The 22,100-nt window shown below is 41.4% G+C and overlaps 1 protein-coding gene across 1 annotated transcript; it reads left to right on the top strand.

Moving 5' to 3' along the window:
• The first annotated feature begins 8,432 nt into the window (after positions 1-8,432).
• On the top strand, positions 8,433-21,857 carry UBAP1L (ubiquitin associated protein 1 like). The gene is made up of 5 exons (XM_075855288.1): positions 8,433-8,582; positions 12,405-13,136; positions 14,228-14,410; positions 16,259-16,360; positions 21,218-21,857. The coding sequence occupies exons 1-5, from the start codon at positions 8,451-8,453 to the stop codon at positions 21,350-21,352; spliced, it is 1,284 nt and encodes a 427-aa protein (XP_075711403.1). The 5' UTR covers positions 8,433-8,450; the 3' UTR covers positions 21,353-21,857.
• Positions 21,858-22,100: the final 243 nt, after the last annotated feature.

Here is a 22,100-nt window from a genome sequence, read left to right on the forward strand (position 1 = left end):
GGAATGGTTTGAGGAACATGAAAAAAAGTTTGGCCTCAAAATTCCTCATATCTCGATGCAATCGAGCGTTTGTGGGATGTGCTGGAAAAACAAGTCTGATCCGTGGAGGCCTCACCTCGCAAGGTTCAGGACTTCAAGGATCTGCTGCTCACATCTTGGTGCTAGATACCACAGGACACCTTCACTATTGCAAAGGTTTTAGAAATAGGAGCCAATAATGGACAGTGCACCCCAGAGGGAACTTCAACTGCAAATGCATGTATATAAATAGATCCATATTTGTAGTCCAATCGGCCAACAGAGAGTTCTTAATAACTTGTTCTGGGTTTTTAAATGCCTAATGATTGTGATCTATACAATGTTTTTTGTTTGTAATGGACATACTGTCAATGTAAACTAGGCTTACCTGCAAAATATGGATGGGTAACATTACATAGGAACAAAATGCGATGTAACAAAGTTGCAATTATAAAAGAAAGCACTAGGGGGAGACAGACAAAAGTATAAAAATATATTTATATGTTTATTTAGTCTCCTTTTTACTGCTAAAGCATGACCGTTACAATATGTGCTATAAACTAAACCTACTCTGTACATGATGAATGGTCTAAAATGTAACGGCACAGTTAAACCTAAATATGTTATTCAGTTTTCCTCTCCTGTCAATTTGGTAAAAAGTAGATTAAGATATAGTTATATCTGTTTTAGGGAAAGATGACCAATAAGGCCAATACTTTAGGCTTATCACCCCCTCCAAAACAACAGGTTTGCCCAGCTACGCAGCTGTTAAGGAGCAGAGGATGTATCACTAGATAGCTAGGTACTGTAGATTTGCCATCCAGCAGCCTATGAAGTTGAAGCTCAGGTCCTTCTGGAGTTGCAGTTACAACCATATTGCAGACACCGTGGAGCTTCCAGTTTCCCCCCTCACCCAAGAGGCAGCCATTCCACTCAACAGGAAACTTGGACATGAAAAGGGAACATGTTCCGTCATATCTTCAATTTTGTAAAAGTAATATATAATATTGTATATATGTAAATAAGGTTTATAATATAAATATAAAGGTTTACATATAAAGCACTTGTGCGGCCACATCTTCAGTGTGCAGTCCAGTTTAGGGCACCATTCCCCAAAAAAAGATATCTGAAGGCTAGAGAGTTTAAAGGGAATCTGTCTTCACGACTCCCAGCTCGCTATAGGGCACTTCAAAACATGTGGACACGTGCCATTGTTTCCCTTCATAGTGTATTCATTGCCGATAAAATGAACTTTAATTTGGTAGGCAAATTATCCCGCAAGCGCTCCGGATTCCTCTTCTTAACCCTGCCGAACTCCTCCTCGCTTGGTGTTGACAATCCAGCATTGTGCTACTTTCTGCACACGATGATGTAGAACAGTGCTGGAGCCATCAATCGACACAGGGTAGATTTAGCCCCTGTAAGACGCAGTCTGTTTTGGCCTTGTGGACACAGATGATTTTTTTCAAATCTGATGTCTCTTTATGTGGTAATAACTTTGGAATGCTTTAACCTATCCAAGCGATTCTGGGACGGTTTTCTCGTGACATATTGTACTTTGTTATTGAATTTATCGACCATTTTTATATTCTATTTATTTGTAAAAAGCTTCAAATTTCAGGCACCATGTCCGGTTTGAAGAGGTCTTGTGGTGCCTAAACAGTGGAAACCCACCAAAAGTGTCCCCATTTTGGAAACTACACCCCGCAAAGCGTTATTCTAGGGGGTATAGTTAGCATTTGGACCCCACAGTTTTTTTTGCAGAAGTTAGTGGAATTGGGCTGTGAAGGTGAAAATCTACTTTTTTTTCCTGCTAAAACATATAATTTTTTTCATTTTTACAAGCAATAAAGAAGAAAAAGCACCCCAAGATTTTGTAAAGCGATTTTTCCCGATTACGGCAATACCCCATATGTGGTCATAAACTGATGTTTGGACCCACAGCAGGGCTCAGAAGGGAAGGAGCGCCTTCTGGATTTTGGAGCAAGGATTTTGCTGGAATGTTTTTCGGTGCCATGTCGCGCTTGCAACGCCCTGGAGGGACCAAAACAATGGAAACCCCCCAATAGTGACCCCATTTTGGAAACTACACCCCTCAATGAGTTTTTCTAGGGGTATAGTTAGCATTTTGACCCCACAGTTTTTTTGTAGAATTTAGTGGAATTAGGGCGTGAATTTTTTTTTTGTCCACTAAAATGTTGCATTTTTTAATTTTCACAAGGGATAAAAGAGAAAAATCACCCCAACATTTGTAAAGCAATTTCTCCAGAGTACGGAAATCCCCCCCTATGTGGTGTTTTTTTTTTTTTATTATTAGAAATTAATTAACCCTATCAGGACTGATCCTTTTTTTGCTTTCTCCTTTTCATTTTTCACTCCCCGCCTTCCATGAGCCATAACTTTATTTTTTATTTTTCCATCAGTAGAGTGGTGTGAGGGCTTATTTATTGCGGAAGGAGTTGTAGTTTCTATGGACACCATTTAAAGTACCATATGATGTACTGGGAAACAAAGAAAAGGCTGAAATTGGAAAAAAAAACTGATTCCTCCATTGTTTTTTTGTTTTTTACGTCTTTCACCGTGCGGTAAAAACGATAAATTAACTTTATTATTAATCTCAATACAATTACAGTGATACCTAATTCATCTAGGTTTTTTTTTTTATATATATATATATATATATATATATATATATATATATATATATATTTTCCTACTTTTACAAAGAAAAGACTATTTGTCAAAAAAAAAAAAAAAAAATGTTTTCGATCACCAATTCTGAGAGGCATAACTTTTTTTATTTTTTGGTCGATTGAGCGGTGTGAGGGCTTATTTTTGGCGGGATGAGCTGTAACTTTTCTTGGTACAATTTTTTATGGTAGATACAACTTGATCACTTCTTACTAAAAAAAAAATTTGCGCTAAAGTGATTTTGCCATTTTAAATTCTTTCTTATGGCATTGACCTTGCGCAATAAGTTACGTTTTACTTTATTCTGCAATTCGGTACGATTACTGCAATACCATATGTATATAGGTTTGTTTTTTTTATGTTTTGCAGCGTTTGCACATTTTTATAAAATTTATTTTTTGTGTCACCATATTCTGAGAGACATAACTTTTTTTATTTTTCAGTAAAAAAAGCTGTGTTAGGGCTTGCTTTTTTGCGGGACGGGTGTTCGTTTTTATTCGTACTATTTTGGGGTACATGCTACTTTGATCATTTTTTATTCTATATCTTCGGAGGGGTGGTGACCAATTATAGTTTTGGTCGTTACGAACGTGGTGATACCAAATATGTGTACTTTTTTTTTTTTTTTGTAAAATTGACATTTTTTTCCTACTTTTATAAAACATTTTTATTTAACTTTTTTTTAAAACTTTTTTACACTTTCTTTTTTTTTACCTGCAGCACTGATCGCTGCTAGAATACATTACACTACTAGGCTGCTCGTCATAGGCTTCCGTACATGGCAGAGGCCGTTGTCTGGCCTCTGGCTGCCATGGCAACCCCCACGATTGCATTGGGGCTGCCGATGTGCTACAAACCCCCTGAATGCATCGATCGCAATCGATCGCCGCATTTAAGGAGTTAATGGCCAAATACGGAGGCCATTGTTTATAGCTTGCATGCAACGCTGCTTCCCTAACTGCCATTCACTACTATGGGAGTTACGGAAACCGCGTAGCTCAGCGACCATATAACCTTTTTCACGGTCGGAATTCACCTCATTCAGCCGCAACACAGAGCGGCTGAACTGGGTTTAGGGGGCCCAGTTCTAGAGATAGGTGCAGGTCCTAGAGGTGGGACCCGCATCTATCTGACATTTGACATACCCTGTGGATATGTCATAAATGTCTCATGGAAAACCACTTTAATCATTGAATTCAGGTGTTTCATTCAATCCCTTTGCGACAGGTGTATAAAATCCAGCACCTCGCCATGCAGTCTGACTCTACAAATATTTTATGTAAGAATGGGTCGTTCTAAAGAGCTCACAATTCCAGCGTGGTCCTGTAATGTGATACTACCGTTGTAACAAGTCAGTTTGTGAAATTTCTTCCCTTCTAGATATTCTATGATCTACTGTGAGTGATATTACAAAGTGGAAGCGTTTAGGAACCACAGCAACCCAGCCACGAAGTGACAGACAACGTAAACTTACAGGGTGGGGTTGCCAAGTGCTGAGGTGTGTAGTGCACAGAAGTCGCCAGCGCTCTGCTGACTCATTAACTGCAAAGTTCCAAGCCTCCGGCATTAACATCAGCAAAAAAAAAAACAGTGCCGGGAGCTTCATGGCATGGGTGTCCATGGCCGAGTAGCTGCATACAAGCCTTATATCTCCAAGAACAATGCTACGTGTTGGATGGAATGGTGTAAAGCACGCCGCCACTGGTCTCTGGAGAAGTGGAAACGTCTTCTGCGGAGTGTCGAATCTCAATTTTCTATCTGGCAGTCTGATGAATGAGTCTGGGTTTGGCGAATGCTAGCAGAACGTTACCTGCCTGACTGTAACTGTAAAGTTTGGTGGAGGAGGGATAATGCTATGGGGTTGTTTTTCAGGTCTAGGCCCCTTAGTTACTGTGAAGGGAAATCTTAAAAGGGTATTCCGGTTAGAACAAGTTACCCTCTATCCAAAGAATTGGGGTAGCTTTCTGATTGTTGGGTGTCTGACAGCTGGGACCCGCACCGATCATGAGAACTGGGGTCACATAGCCCCCCATTTGAATGGAGCGGCAGGAGCTCATGCGCACATGCACACTGCTGCTCCATTCATTCTCTATGGCAGCGCCGGAGATAGCCGAGTACAGCGTTTGGCTATTTACGGCGCTCCCATAGAGAATGAATGGTGCTGCAGTGCGCATGAGCGACCTGCCGCTCTGTTCAAACGGGGGTACGGGACCCCTGTTCTTGTGATTGGTGGGGGTCCCAGCTTCCGGACACCCACTGATCAGCAAGTTACCCTCTATCCTACAGATAGGAGGTAAATTGTTCTAACCGGATTACCCCTTTAATGCTTCAGCATACCAAGATATTTTGGACAATTGCATACATCCAACTTTGTAGGAACAGTTTGGGGTTCGGCCCTTTTCTGTTCCAGCATGACTGTGCCCCAGTGCACAAAGCAAGGTTCATAAAAGCATGGTTGGGTGACTTTGGTCTGATAGAACTTGACTGGCCCGCACAGAGCCCTGAACTCAACCCCATCGAACACCTTTGGGATGTACTAAGATAGAGATTACGAGCCATGCCCTTTCCTCCAAAATCAGTGTCTGACCCCACAAATGCTCTTTTGAATGAATGGGCAAAAATTCCCACAGACAAACTCCTAAACGTTATTAGCTAATGAGAAGAATGAATCTTCAGTTTCTGCTGAAGCCTGCAGTCAGTGCAGTACCCTCTTGGTCACATTTCACTACCTTACATCCCTTAATGTTTTAATGGGATTAATTGGCATCTTGCGTAACTTATGTTCTGTGGACTGATGTCACCTGTGTGGGTTACACGTGGCTTAATTAAGCTTTTAGGCTGCTTACTATATCTGCAGGGTGGTAGTTACCTACTGGCGTCTTGTAAGCCATCTGCAGACGTCTTGCTTCTATATATCAGCTCACTTGGGATACGCATTCTGCAGTAACGGGCTACACTTCAAGGGGTATGTGTAACACGTATACATGGGAATGTATATTGGCTTTTCTAATTGTTTATTTAGTCTTAATCACTTATTGTTTATTATTGATTTTTGTACATTTTTTTAAATGTATTCTTTTAGCTATTGGAGTATTAGCACTTGAATATTGCCTGAAATACTTTAAAAGCCTGGAATAAAAAAAATAAAAAAAAGCCTAATGTAGATCAATAATATACTTTATTATTTGGATTATATGGCATACTAGATGATAAGAAACACCCATTTTTATGCTTTACAACTAATGCATTACAGAGTATGAGTGCCTTTTTGATTTTTTTCTACAGTCTTTATCAGGGGGCGTACATGGAGGTGAGGGGTACCATAGGGCCCCCTTCTGGTTCTGTTTACCACTATGCCATCCCTACCCATCGGGGACAGGAGGATTTGTTGCTTGTTTGCCTTCATCTCCTTTCCCTTAAAAATGAGTCTGCTGTATTTGGTCAAACATTGAATTAACTCACCCCTGATGTGATGTATGGAACGTCTTTTCTTTAGTGAGGTGTGTGATGTTAGCCGGTATTGATGATGATGCGTCGGTCAGTCTGGAGCGTAGTCGACTTTGGTAAGTTTTGGAAAAAACTGCTCGCAGCAGAAAGTTGTTTCAACTTACTTAAAGGGGTTTTCCCATCAGAGACATTTATGACATATCCACAGGATGTCATAATTGTCAGATAGATGCGGGTCCCACCTCTGGGACCCACACCTATCTCTAGAACGGGGCTCCCTAAACCCCGATCTACCTCTCTGTGTTCTGGCTGATTTCCAACCATGAAGAAGAAAACAGCATGGCTTTCTTAGCTGCGCTGTTTCCTTAACTCCCATAGTAGTGAATAGCAGTTATGGAAGCAGAGGTGGGACCCGCATCTATGTGACATTTATGACATATCCTGTGGACTGGACTGGGCCACTCCCAAGCCGGCACGCACCAGCCTCACTCAGACCGCTGCCATACTTGGCTCAGACCTCTGCCCTCCTCAAGCTCCTAAATGTGATCGAGTAGGGCTGAGGGAGCTAAAGAGGGAATGACACGGCAGCGGTGGTCAGAGTGAGGTCGGGGCGTGCTGTCACGGGAGTGGACCAGTCCAGTCACCTGACCTCACATCAATGAGTCAGGTCAGGTGACTAGACTGATCCACTCTTGTGCCGGTACGCAACGTCCGCCCTTCTCCTGTTCCTAAATGTGAGTGATTAGGGCGGACAGAGCCAAGGAGGGAATGACGCGGCGGTCAGAGTGAGGTCGGGCCAGTCCAAATGATCGTGCTGTGACGGGAGTGGACCAGTCCAGTCACCTGACCTCACGTCACTGATGTGAAGTCAAGTGACTGGACTGTTTTGGCTCGGGAGTGGACCAGTCCGCTCACCTGACCTGAGTCACCTGACCTCACGTCACTGACCGGACTTGTCAACTCTCGGGCTGGAACGCACCGACCTCACTCAGACCGCCGCCATACTTGAGCCAAGTAGCGAATGACGCGACAGTGCGGCCCGACCAAATGATCTCGCGGGCCTTATACGCCTGCGGGCCGGACGTTCTCCACCCCTGTTATAAAGCCTGTGGAGCGAGGACCCCTGACTAGTTCTCACCACCCATAAAAATGCGGCATACAGCCAACCTGGATGGGCAGCCTCTATGGCACATGTGCCCTTGGTTTTTGTAAATGTTTTGTTTATGTTATACTGAAGACTGTATTATATAACCCAGTGCCACATTCACAATTCTGAAATAAATTTACAGCTTGCTGACCCACTTCTAAGCGCTCAACTGAGCTCCTAAAATGTAGTGCTCATTGCTGCACTGCATTCTGGGATAGTTTTTACTAAATCCGATTACTTTACTGTGCTGTATAAAAACTACACTTCATGGAGAGCAAATGACCAGAGCAAGCAAGAAATTATGATTGATTTTAAGTCCGCAAAATTGTTATAGCAGTTTGTAATGAGAATGAGCTGTATGACTGAACAAGAGAAGTATGTATTTGCAGTTACTCAATTTTTTATATAGGTTATTACTATGTAAACTGTAAAATAGGGATCAAAGGTGAACATACGCGTTATACAAAATAACCAGGACTGTCAAAATTGACCATCTATGTGAGTGATCAGATTAAAAACTCATTGTTATTCACCGTTCAGGCAGCACTCGGTCGGAAAAAAGTCTTAGAATTTCTTACAGAGCATTGATGCTCTGGGATAATGTTCTGTATCGTTTACAAAATGTGTCACTGTTCATTAGAATATCGGCTGTAAGACATTAGGAAACACATGTCAATGTTGTCCATGTTATGATGAAATGTTACACTATGCTTACAGCCGGTTAAAGGTAAAAAGGTAAAGCAACAAAATTCAACCTAACTTCTCATTGCTATGGTGGGGAGGGGACCTCCTCTCCATTTTACTCCATTACTTCACTACAGTAAAAACAAGAATGGGGGGCACTCGCTCATCACCACAAAATGATGATCAGATAGTGGTCTCTTTGGATTGTTAGTTGGTTTATTGTTACATTTGATCCAGCAGCATGAATTCTAAGATCCTTTGAATTACTATTTTATAGCTTCCTTTATATGCAATTGTCTTATGCTGAATTGTAGTAATTATGTGATATTCTATCCCAAGAAAATATTGATACTTGATCATTTCATATCAAGCAAAAATTGTGAAGGATTTTGGTTTAGTGTCTGCCCTTTCTGAGCTTTGGTTATCATTATCTAGGCCTCAACTATATTGAGACTCTATTGGAATGAGTGTCCTGGATGACGTCCCATTCAAAGTTTATGATGGATTCACCTCTGTCCTCTTACCCGAAGAAAGTATACTCAACCTCTCAAATATTAATGTTCCAGACTGCAGCGATACACTAATGTGTACTGTGGTGAGTCATGGAGATTAGCTATTACTACCTGCATATACCCTTCCTAGAACATTTATATCAGAGAATATTATTTATTTATCAAAAAGGGTGGTTGATCTAGTATTAGACCTCATGCACATGGCGCAGTATTACAGACTGATGCTTCCAGGGGAAAATATCTCGATAATATGACATCCAGTGGAGCATGCCACGATTCTTCCAAAAGAAAAAAATAAATCCTTATGACTGTAAAAAAAAATCGGAGGCATAGTAAGGTGTATGGTAGGACCTCATAGACTTCTATGGGTATAGTATTATGTCCATACAACCCGGAGCTGTAATACAGTAGACTGTTAGACTACCAGTTTTAATGCCAAGATGCTTATTATTAAGGAAACAAAAATTATTATAGGACGTGAAGGCAAATCTTAAATGCTCAGCCTACTCTTCAAGTCAGTTATCCCTTGTGGAGGATCTTTTGTGAAACATAAAGGTAAAGTGTGTCCTTTATTACACAGTAGCCTTATTTAGACTTTGTTCCCACTTGCATTAGTTATTTTCCTGAGGTTTACATTGATTTTCAACACGTGGCCGGGCTGTATCTTGTTACATCCCTGGCAGTAAAAACAAATGGAAACCTGACGGACCCATTATAAGTCAGTGAAGGTGAAAAAAAACTGATCCGTCAAGTGGGTCATAACAAATCATGGTGGATCATAACAGATCTGTCATAGATTCTATAAAAACAGAAGCCATGATACCAGTATCAACAGAGCCTTGGGCTGTGTTCACATCATAGTCGGGCGATATTCGGCATAGCATTGTGGCTTCCGTTATGAATAGAAGCCATAACGCAGTCTTGAACAGAGCCTTAAAGTGTAACTAAACTTTCCAAAAACTTTTGACATGTCATAGTGACGTCAGAACTTTTGATTGGTGTAGTTCCGAGCACTGACACCCCCACCGGTCGCTAAAACAAAGCGGTAGAAGCGCTCAGGTGATTGGCTTTCCTCATTAAGCTGAGCCAGTGGTGTACAGGCTCATAAACTTTCTATTGAGCCCGAACACCACTTACTCGGCTTTCCAAGAAAAGCAGATAAGAGCAAAGCAGACCAGAGTTCAGCCGAGCGCTTCTACTGCTATGTATTATCAATCGATTGGGGTTTCAGTGCTTGGACCCCACTGATCAAAACATCTGACATTCTGATCTGAATGTTTTTAATAGTTTAGTTACCCTTTAACTGAGTCGTCCTTCCAGTTTCATTACATTTAAAAAAAAATAATAAATAAATAAAAAAAACTGTTTTATTTTGTAGTTTGTGGCTGGAAAAGTCTGAAGACAAGAACATGATTTCAACTTTGCTATGACTTCATTGTCACTTTGTGTAAATTCATCCACCTGTAGTTGTAGCTCTGTTACACCAGCAATAGACATTAGGTTGTTGTTGTTGTTGTTATGTGTCTACATTTCCAGTGTGTTCTGGTAGCAATCTGACCAGTGGCGTAGCTATTTGGGTCGCATCAGTCGCAATTACGACCGGGCCCCAGAGCCAGGGGGGTCCGCGGCCCCTCGCACCACATCAATAAAAAGTTACTATACTAACTGGGGCTGCGGGCCCGTTACTATAGTAATTGACAGTACTTACCCGCCTGGTTCCGGAACGCAGCGGAGGTCCTGACGTCACAGCGCTGTGTGCAGCGCATGATGTCCCGACTCTGGATAGAGTCAGGACCTCCGCTGCGGCTGAAGAGGAGGTTAAGATTAATATCCCTGTCTGCTGAAGGTGATAGGTCGGGGTCCGACTCCCGGGACCCCCGCCAGTCAGCTGTTTTGAAGGGGCCGCAGCGCTCATACGAGAGCTGCTTCCCCTTTATTCCGGCCACTTTCTCACACTGTGAATCCGTGTCGGTGACTCACAGTGTGAGAAAGTAAGGGAAATGAAGGGGAAGCAGCTCTCCTACAAGCGCTGCGGCCCCTTCAAAACAGCTGATTTGCGGAGGTTCCGGGAGTCGGCCTCCGACCCATCAGCTATTGATGGCCAATCAGGAGGATAGGCCATTAATGTTTAGGGACTGGACAACCCCTTTAAGCCTACGATGTAGCAGGCTTAGAGGGCCCATGAGACAGGTTGTGTGATGCTGTCTGCTGGGCCCTGTATCTAAGCCAATCACATGGTAGGCTTAGATACAGGGCCCATGTGTGATCCTGTCTGATGGGCCCTGTATATAAGCCTACCACACGGTAGGCTTAAATACAGGTAGGCTTATATACAGGTAGGCTTATATACAGGGCCCCAACAGACAGTTAACTTATACTGTATAAGATTACTGTCTGCTGGGGCCCTGTATCTAAGCATCTTACATAACCACATGGTAAGCTTAGATACAGGGCCCATGTGTGATACTGTCTGTTGGACTCTGTATCTAAGCCTACCACATGGTAGGCTTAGATACAAGACTCCAGCAGACAGTAATCTAATAATCTTTATTTATATAGCGCCAACATATTACGCAGCACTTTAATCTAAGGCTATGTTCACACTGAGTTTTTTGCAGGCGGAATTTCTGCCTCAAAATTCAGTTTGGAAGGTTGAGACAGATTTTCCTCTCCCTGCACGCCGATATTCGCTGCGTTTTTCACCCGCGGCCATTGAGCACTTCGGGCATAAAACACAGCGAAATACGCTTTCTCTGCCTCCCATTGTAGTCAATGGGAGGTCAGAGTCATAAACGCCCGAAGATAGGGCTTGTCAGATACAACACAGCAGCAGCAGCCGAGCATTACCAGGGTGGGAAGGGCCACTGTTTTTGGCCTTCCCCAGCCTTATACTACCAGCCTACGGCCGCCCCAGTGCCCGACCATCACTACAGATGGTTGGGTACAGGTTCGTACCTGGCTCTTCCCAGTACCCCTGATGGCGGTGGGTACCGGGGTAATAATGGGGGTTTGTGTTAGCCTCTGTACCGCTGTAACATTAAGCCCCACCTTAGTAATGGATGCTGTCAATCAGCCGGCAGCTATTACTAAGGTGGTAATAATAAAGTTTTAAAAAATACAAGGACATAGAAAAAATATTTTATAGAAATAAAAAAAAAACACACACAACCCTCATTAACCATTTTATTGAGAATAAAAAAACGCTATCATTGAAGTAGTCCTCCAATCCGACATAGTCCAATGACCAAACCTGTAAAATAACACAAACACACAAAAATAATTAGTAACACATAAAGAAGCAAAACAATTATTATTACCTTTCCTGGGTCCAGCGCTGGAGCCGCAATGCCAGCGAGCTGAGTCCTGTATCTAATCCGATCATGTGTGATACTGTCTGCTGAGCCGCTGTATCTAATCCTATCCATCGTTTATAGGGTCGTAGTGCTATAGATATGCTTACACACACACACACACACACACACGCACACGCATACACACACACACTTTCTTGGGGGGGGGTATATGTATTGGGGCTATTTCCTCTGACATTTTAAGACCTTAGTGATGCCCCTGGCTGCTAGTGCTGCATTGTGGGGTCACTTAGGAGACCCAGCGATGCAACTGAAAGCTGCGGGCTGTCGGCCATGAGAACTTTTGCATCGGGGCACATGAGCCTTTAGCTACGTCCCTGAATCTGACGTATATAGTTTGGGCATGTGTTAGATTTATTGTTTTACCCCTGGATCGGAGGTTTCTGGCAGTCCGTCTATTTCCTAAGCATAATTGCATTTGGTACCTGCCAGTTTAAAGAAAGACATAAAAATAAGTCCTAGAGTTCAGTGCTTCAGTTTACTAAGAGGGAATTTGTTGAAATTAAAAAAACAAATGCTTCTATTTACCTGCAGCACGATTTCTCTATGGAGAGAAAGGTTCTAGACTGGGTAGAAGAAATGTACAGTCGAAATACCTCCATGTCCGATGTCAGACCCACTGCACCTCCATACTGGATGATGCATGAAAGGAAGGGGGTATCCCCAAAAAGACGGAGTCCCCAGCGGCCTTCTTTACCTATGAGAAGGTGTAGAAGCTTGAGCTCATCAGATGTTATTTCTAGTCGACCACGAAGCAGCTGGGGTGGAGCAGAAAACATGGATAAGAAGGAGAGAATCTTTGAGGAAGATGGATACTCTGAGGATAATGAATATTCTTCATCAGAAGAGAGTGATAAAGAGGCTCGACAAAGAGAAGCAAGGATACGTTTGTGTAAGAGCCCTCAGCCACAGTGGTCTAATAGACCCCGTACTTCTCCGTTTCAGCCCAGCCCACCCTCTAGGTGTCGCTGCGCTCATCTTGAGTCTCCTCCATCTCACATAAAAAGGAGGAAGTCAGTAACTCCATCACGTATCTCTAAGAATGAGCTGGAGGGTGCAAATAATAGAATTGCAGGTCTTGCACACCCCGATAAAGAAAATTCAGAATCCAGAGGCAACCCACAAGATGAGCACCAAAGGAGCAACTGCTGTGGACACATTTTAAGCCCAACACCACCTCCACGTCCTAACTGCTGCTGCTGTTCCAAGAGACCTTCAAGTGCAGGGAGCATCCCCCCAATACGCTGCCACAAACCTACCCACACGGTAAAATACATAATTATAGTGATGGATTAACCACTGACATTTACTAAACGTAACGAATAGATAAACAACGGAGAATTTTTTTATGGGTTTTCCGAGACATTAATATTTGATTAATATTTGAAACTTCTAACAACCCCGGGCGATCAGCTAAATAAAGGGGCTGTGAGTGAAAAGTCCCCTTCATTGTTTGCACAGCAGCGTACCCTTTATTCAGCTGACCAGCGGGGGTCCTGAGAACTGATGACATCAAATATTGAAGGCATATTCTACGTCATTAAGGCCATTAAAATCCTGGAAAATTCTTTTAAATGGTAGTAGATCAGTACTATGTATTGCTCACTATGTGCACTGTTAGGGGTTCATGAACACAGCAATTCCATGTGCATAGACCCCGTACTGCAGTATATGGATTCCCTATGGGTCCGTATCCTTCTAGGGGAGCATAACTGAGTTTCCTTTCCTGCTGATTCTCCCTCAATCTGTAAGATAAAAAAATCTGTGTGTAATCGGAGGTACAGTATGGGCCGAAATAATTCTATGTTCATGTATTACAGATTCATATCACATGGATCTGTAAAGCAGCCAAGGGAATGTCTCCTAAAGGATAGTTTATCATAAACTTTAACCCCTTGCACAGGGTGTAATAGAACAGCATGGGGAGAGGGTACTTCCTCAACAGCTGTGCCTGCGACAAAGTGGGTGTCAGCTGCAACATACAGGTGACACCCTGCTGCAATGGCAGGGATCAGACCCTGGCTGTTTAATATCTAAGATGCCACTGTCAATGCTGACTACGGCACTTAAGTGCTATTACAGAGGGAGGGAGACCCCAGGCTCTAGTGATCAGTAGGGGGGGTTTGAGTGGTCGGACCCCTACCGATTAACATGTTATCACCTATCATGTGGTTAGGGGATAACATTTATTCTTGGGACAACCCTTTTAAGGCTTAAACTAAGCCATGTCCTTAAGGGGTTAAAGACAACTAATTCCCAATGCTTTGGTCAGTCTGTCTATTATGCTTACAAGTTTCAATTTACAAACTTACAGGACTGTTTTGTGCAATTCATCATGTTTTCTTGTGTACCTCCAGTCTCTGAATCCATATTCCTGCCTCCCACCTACAAGAAGGAAGCATAGTGACTGCTCAGGTGATGTCCTGTTAGCTCTTAGCCAAGAAGAGCGTGATGTCATTGAGGCTGTGACATCAATGGGGTACCCACTACGTAGAGCTATGATTGCAATGCAGAAAATGGGAGGGCAAAGCCTAGATCAGGTTTGTCCACCGTGAAATCATTTTTTTAAGTCCCTCATCGGTGCAAAAAGTCTTAATAAATGTAGATTTGTAATAGATATACTACTGCTCTTTTACTGCTTACCTAAGAGTACAAACGCCGTTCAGCCATAACATTAAAACCACCTGCCTAATATTGTTTAGGTCCCCTTCATGCCACTAAAACAGCTCTGACTCGTCGAGGTATGAGCTCGGATATCTTCGTCAGTTCCATAGTGTTGAATGAAGTGTCGTTCGTAGGAAAACACCTTTAATTTATGTTTATTAAGAGATCATTAATACATGAATTAAGAAAACCTATAAATCTGAATGCACTAGTAAATCATTGTCATTAAGTGCATCTTCTGTTTCTTTAAGACTTTTATACTATATTGAGATTTTTAAACATTTCTAGTGTTGTCTGTCTTTATGCTCCTGGCGCCATTAAGTTTTGGCCTTGCTTCCAGACTTTGTAACATGAAGTGCTTTAAGAATTTTTCCTAAATCTGCTTTTGCATTAACCGTTACTTGTGTGCATTCCACTTTTTCCAAATTAGTCCAGCGGCAAGATTAGTGATTGTTTAATACTATTAGAATGACGTTTCTAGATAATGAATTATAACTATGAGAACTTGTCTGTCAGCACACCACGAAACTCCAAAAAGAAACCTGTCGAGGACTGCTGATCCACTGAAAACCCATTGTCGACTCCGTGTATTGATAAATGAACTGTGAATTGTTTCGAGCAGGGGTGAACAACCTTTTCTGCTCCGAGGACCATATTAAGGATTGTACTACTTCCAAGCAATAAAACTTAAATTAATACTTTGGGTAAAAATGCTCTACTGTTCCCCACATTTGTGTCATCCTTAGCCACCCTTTAATTCCAGCCACGATCCCCCCTTTTGTGCCAACCACAGTCCCCCTTTTTAGTGTCATTGAGGCTGGGTCAGGCACAGTGCCACATGTTAGTACTTATCCTTCCCGGCTCCTCCTCAAGACCAAGCAAGTGCACGACTTGGAACATGCTTACATGCATCTTCCAGGTCCTGCACTGATCAGTGTAGGGAAAAAAGTTTGGCGCTGCCATTAAATTATGGCGCGATTCTCTGCATCAGAAAGATGCAGCTGTCTTTCGACAACTGTATCTTTTATGTACCGTTGGTACATAAACAAGCATGTCTGGGTCATAAGCCGCAGGTTGTGCACCCCTGATTTAGAGGATTTCTCCACTATAGCTATTCTCAGCTGAAAGGCTGAAGTAAACTTTTGGATACTTTTTATGCAAGTCTCATGCAGTGAATAGAGCAGTTATACCGAAGAGACATACAGACATACTTGCATAACATGTTTCAAATGGATTTCTTCTGCCACATGGCTAGAAGCTGTAATAGTCAGCACTTCTTCTAATATCCTGGTGCACAAATACTAAGGGACATGTCAACGGTAAAAATTTTCTCTGAGGCTTCCTTATTACCAAAACAACTGATTTTCCGTTTTAATATTTCCTAATTTTTTACTTTTAAAAGATAAAATTCACATAATCTGTTTGACTACTGAAATATATGTATTTCCTGTTGCACATCAGCCCCTGTCGTCAATGGGGCTCACAATCTATCTCAAACACACTAGTGCCTTTTTAGTATGTTTTTTGGGGGGGATTATAGGAGAAAATTGCAGTACCTGGAGGAGACCGCATACACAGGGAGAGCATAAAATCTCCATACGTGCAGTATATAAAGCCAAGGACCCCATTCTTTACAACATTGGCTCTCTATCTCACTACCTTTGGAAACCGTTATGATCAGGCATTTATTTAATACTTGCTTATCATGTATTTTGCTTTAATAGGTTCTAGGTTACCTTGGAGCCACAGATCGCCTATGTAAACTTGGGTATGAGGAAGCGCAAGTGGAAGAAGCAATGGAAATGTTCCAGAATTCTGAGCTAAAGGTAAAGAGTGACGCTAATATGCAGATTAATGGTGATGTGATGGAATATTCCTAATTTTTTCCTGTCAACATTGTATTGAAAGTATCCATAGGACAAGTGCAACATGTGACCCATCCATACCATAAGGCTGGGTTCACGCGTTGCGTACAAATACGTTTTTTGCTTCCATTGTGCCATGATTTTTCCAAAATTGTGCGGTTTTATTGTGAATCTTGGCAAAAAAAAGAATGCATTTTGAATGCGACCTGAAAACCCAGCCTTACAAAAGCTGACCACTTTGATGGAAATTGACTCTTTTTCCTCCATCTGTTACCTTTTGTAGCTTTTTTTTTTTGAATATTTGCCCATTGTAATTCTACTTTTTGAGGATTTCCACCCATTGTGTAAAATTGGCCATTTATTAAGAAATCAGAAGTTAGATCAGCAGCCAGTTTGTTAATTATTGTTTTTTACTATGTTGGCATTTTTGTTCTTTGATGCGACGGCCATTTTTGTAAAAGTGACAACAGGAAGCGCAGCCATATTGGTTGCCGCCTTTGAAATAGCTTGCAGAAGTTTAGGGTAAAACTGTCACCTAAATCCACTTGCGCAAAAAAAAATAAAAAAAAATACTAATTTCTCACAGCTGTAAATGTATTATGCCTTGCGTTATTTCTGCATGATGTCATTTATCCATAAGGGGTTAAGGTTACACTGCAGCAAATGTAATTCTTATAATAATATATGAATGCTTATAGCCCATGTATAAATAATGGGCCAAGTAAACAATAAAAGCTATATAGTTAGTATTAATGGGGTCCTCTGAGATTATAGTCATTTTTTCTGAGTTTGGTGTGGATGGGCTGTGGTATCGCAATTCTGCATAGCAGTTTTATACGATGACGTGTCTGGGAAAATTGTTCACTTCCTGTTTGTATGAAGCCAAATCGGAGATCAGACAGAGACTGTGAGAAAGTCCCCAGCCAGCTCCTGAGAGCCCTCATCATGGGGTCAGAGTATCATATGTATCATCACTGCCCAGGGTGTAACACTATGTGGACTATACCGACTGCTACATACAAGATACATCTGAACATGTAAAATGATTTTCAACTGAAACTATATTCAATATTATAATTCATGTTCCCTCAGTATTTATGCACATTGCCACTCACAGTGCCATCAAATATAGAGTGCAAATGGGAAATGCTGTGGATTATCCCTGTGGATTTGCACACAGAAAATCTGCATTGGATTACAGTCCCAGACATGTGGATGAGATTTGAACAAGTCTCACCCACATGCTGCAGAACATTTTGTGCACAGATATTAATAAATGCTGCTGATTTATGAGCAAATTTTGTTGCGGATTTCACCCCTTTCACATTAAAAAGGGGTGAAATCCACAAAGTCCTTTTTGAAAATGGGCACCACATTTGCCTTACTGCAGTCCCTTGGCACTATACCAGTCACTAGAGAATCTCTAACAAGGGCACAGAAATAACTGAACTGTGTTCTATAAGAAAACGTGGGTGTAATCCATCTGGTCCTGGAGCCTTCTTCACATTTACATTATTTAACTTTTTTTGGACTATATTCTGCCAATGTATTATATTATATCAATGTATCAATAGGTAATAAAGCACTATGGGGTAAAACCAATTTAAAGAGTTAATAAGTTTCAAAAGACAGACTGGAAAACTACACACTTCAGTTTTCTATTATTCTGATGCATCTTCAAGAAAAAGCCAAATATTACTTTGTACATACTTAGTGCAGGTGCTATATTAAAGGTGTTGTCTCCTTCTCTTACCGAGGAAGATTGGAAAGAAGCTCTAGAGTACCCACACGGCCAATAATAAGATGGTGTCCAGTGCAGGGGAAATGTCTTGCCAGAAGTCACTTCCCCTGGTGATAGCAGCTGATCGCCAGGGCGTTTGAGAAGCTACATCAACTGAATAGACCCATTGGCATTAATTAAAAAAAAGGGGCTATCTTGATGAGACAACCCCTTTAAGATGGTTGTGTCCTGTTGATCATATATCCAGTTGGTTCTTCTCTAGGCATTTCATTACCCCCATCCCAGTACATAGACTAGACATGTGCCAATTTGGCCTAAATGGTAAATACAGCCCAGGATGTTCGTCCAATGAAAAGATTTCTAGACTGCAGGCTCCCTGTGACTATGTGGTGTTCTCATATACTATATAAGTCTCGATTTGTAGAAAAACACACTCTAATTACTTGTTTGCACATTAAGACAAGAGATAATTGGGATATTTTTTTAGGCTGTGAATGAAGAATTAAGTGCATTGGAGGATGAGTCATATATTTGGTATCCTTCAGTGAGAGCTGTTATTAGAAGCGGACTTAGCATATTATAAAGAGACCATCAATCAGGGAAATCATTATAACTAAAACCGAGGACATTAGCCAGGGGGGCGGGACCTGCTCCATCCTCGTCTTTGGGGAATGATGAGTAGACATGGGGCATTTAAGAGATTTGGCAATAATGGCACTATTCGTTGTTGACTTTTCCAGTTGAAGGTCATCCTTACACTTGAGGGTCGACAAAAAAAGGTTATCCCTTACGCTCAGTCACACGAACATGGCCAACCTCCAACGTGAAAACTGCCGTTTTTCACATCCTAGGTGCCCCCGTAGACTAGAGTTTATGGGGGGGATACCTGAAGCACAAAAAAATATGCCATGGCCTATTTTTTGACTGACTCTTCACACGCTTTATTGAAACAACGGTCGTGTGAACGGCTCTATTAAAATACGTGAGTCCATTTTACGGCCTTAGTTTTAACGGCCGTCACACGGATGTGATACATTCTCGTCTGAATGAGCCCTTACATGTACAAATTGGTAGCTTATGCCTGTGATAAGCTAATGGTAGCTTTGCTTGGAAGGAGTTAATATTCAAGTTCTATGTCCTCATCTTGATTTAATAAGTTACACAATAAAGCGGATAATCTCTCTGAAGTGAAATCCTTCCAGACAAGGCTTTTAACAGAGTGCCTTAAAATAGTGTGCGAGTGTAGGGGGTGGTGGGGATAGCTTGGGCTATGTTCAAATATGAAGCAAAGCATCCATCTAATAGTTTTATGTCTTAAGATGGAAATAACTGAGACTATAGAGCAGTGTTCCCTGCAGTGTTTCTATCTGTACAAGTTCTTTATAAGATTTACACAGAAGTAAATATTCACGCTGACCTCAGTACTATATGGAATCAGTAATAAGGCAGCACGCTGTACGCTGTATAACAGTTTTATTTTTTTACTTACTGTCTATTCTTCCTTTAATATTCTGGAACTTGGAATGTTCATGTTGTTTTTCCTAAGATCAGTTGAATTAATGGAGCAATCCTTTTATCATAACACACACATTTCTTTCCCCTAAATGTATGAATACTGTGTATGGCAAATGAACCCAGAACGTTGGCCATCGCAGGGTCTAAGCTTCCAGTTTTGTACAACACAGCATTCTCTTTGTGGAGTTACAGCAATAGCAGAGAGTTCCTTTAAGGGCAATGCTCCCTGGGCAAAATGTGCATAATATCTCCACTGCAGCCAAATTAAGGGGTTATCCCAACAATACCATCTATCATGCTACCAGATTGTCACCGATCTAACTACTGAAACCCCCACAACCTGCTTTTATCGCCAGGAGAATCTGTCGGGCACTACATATTTCCTCTAAATCGGCTGCTGCTGTGGAAATGTAGTAATACATGGGGCTTATTCAAATGAATGATTAACCATGTTATACGGGGTTACGTTGTGTAGGCTAGAGTCACTTTTTTTTTGTAAAAGTTCAGTAACAGTTTGGTCTGTCTACCATCATTAAATGGTCATATATTTTAATTTAAAGTTGTCTGGATTGGAAATCCTTATTTGTTAGAAGGGTCCCTTGACAATAAGCTGATAAAATTTCCCCCTGTTGCAACCCCCAGTAATCAGCTGTAATCTGTGGGGAAACCTGGCAATAAGTGTTCAATTTCTCCACAGCGCCTCCACAGGAGAAATTAAACATTACACAGAGTCCATTCAAATCATTCGGTTGTCTGTGTAATGCAGAAGAGGACAGTTCCTCCAGAAAGACGGACACTCCATGTAACTGGTCTCTATTTTTGCCAAGAGATGGGTGCCCTGAGCAGTGGTCCCCCATTATAAACTCAGAACTCCATAATAGGTTTAATAAAAATAGGTTTTGTGAATTGGACATCCCCTTTAAGATTCTGATCAGTAACTGTCTATCTCTAGCCAAAATACTCTATCCAAAATGAACAAAATACTCACCTTACCCTGATCACTATCCCAGCACTACCAGCTCAATGTATCTTGCGCAACACCCACCTCTTGAAGTTTGAAACTGTTTTGCTTTACTACTTTTGTACTTTTACATTCTCACACATTGTACAGTGCCATAGAAGAAAATGTCTAATACTAATGTTAGAAAAGAGGATGTACAGTAGTCTTTTATTGTTTTATTGCACTTACTAATTGTTTTATTATACTTAACGCAAAATTGTTATTCCTATTATTTATCTATTTTTATTTATTATTGTGGGTGAAGTAAAACAATTAACTATACACTAGACTTGAATCCAACAGAGTGGAAGAGTTAAAGGCTATGTTCATAACTTAGATGTGATCGATATTAGCTCAATCCTGTGTGTTGAGCCGTCTGTTCAGCTGAATTGGCAGAATAGGCTGTGTACACAGCCTTTAATAACACAACCCAAAATGCCAATTGGGCGGCCATTGCATACACCTGTCTTGTGTGAGTGTTAGTGCCACATTGCGGATATTTGTGAGAATGTGTCTAAGCTGATTCTGAAGAATCCTGACTTTTGTTTTATATCTTGTGCAGGCTGCAGAATATCTCCGTCTCTTACTTCAGTTCAATGACATGGGGTTCCAGCAGGATGACATCAAAGAAGTTCTCCTAATTTATGATAATCACAGGGATCAGTCTCTGGAGGAACTCATGATGAGAGCTCAGTGACAGCCAAACATCCCACTTATTGACTGTAGACCATAAGCCTACAGAAAAGTTTTAGAATAATTTATTAGACTAGTCACAAAAAATATATCTTCTAGATCAGAGCTTCTCAAACTTTTTCTACTAGGGCCTCACCTGCCAGAACATGACGATGTCAGGGCATCACCCTCCATGGTCAAAATCCATGACAAAATGAAAAATATTTCTCAATTTAACTTTCATTTGTCTCTTGAATCCAGAATAACATTAAAATAAGCACTATATCTCTCAGTGAAATTACTAAACCAGGGAATGGTGCAGCCAAGAAAGGTCTGTGGTAAGATAACATTAATTCTGTGAAAACTGCCTCTCCAGCTGCACCATACCAACAACTAGGGGGCGACTCGCAGAGTGAGAAGTACCGCTCTGGATAATTTTTTTGAGTGTGATCACAAAGACTAGGGCTACACAGCGACATTGGTCGCAAAACAGGTTGTGCGGCCAAAGATCGCTGTGTCGCCCTGTGTAAAGGGAAGTGTTTTATATATTTATATCCATGTACATGTGAGTGTAGATATAAATATATATCTATATCTATCTATCTATATATATATATATATATATATATATATATTTATTTCTCACTCCAGACATAGGTGTGTATTCCTGCCCTCCGGGGGAGTGGGGAGAAGACAGTGGACACATCCAATGCATTCTCACTGCCTGCCCTCCCCCTCGCCAGGTAATGAGATTCTGGGGGAGCAGAAGATTT

This window comes from Rhinoderma darwinii, chromosome 3, assembly GCF_050947455.1.
Source record: "Rhinoderma darwinii isolate aRhiDar2 chromosome 3, aRhiDar2.hap1, whole genome shotgun sequence".
In the NCBI taxonomy this organism is placed as follows: domain Eukaryota; kingdom Metazoa; phylum Chordata; class Amphibia; order Anura; family Rhinodermatidae; genus Rhinoderma; species Rhinoderma darwinii.

Excerpts from the sequence above, each read along its gene's own strand:
- UBAP1L (XM_075855288.1), top strand. The coding sequence starts at position 8,451 with ATGAGTGTCCTGGATGACGTCCCATTCAAAGTTTATGATGGATTCACC. Across the intron at positions 8,583-12,404 it reads ATACACTAATGTGTACTGTG|CACGATTTCTCTATGGAGAG; the intron begins GTGAGTCATGGA and ends ATTTACCTGCAG. Across the intron at positions 14,411-16,258 it reads GAGGGCAAAGCCTAGATCAG|GTTCTAGGTTACCTTGGAGC; the intron begins GTTTGTCCACCG and ends TTGCTTTAATAG.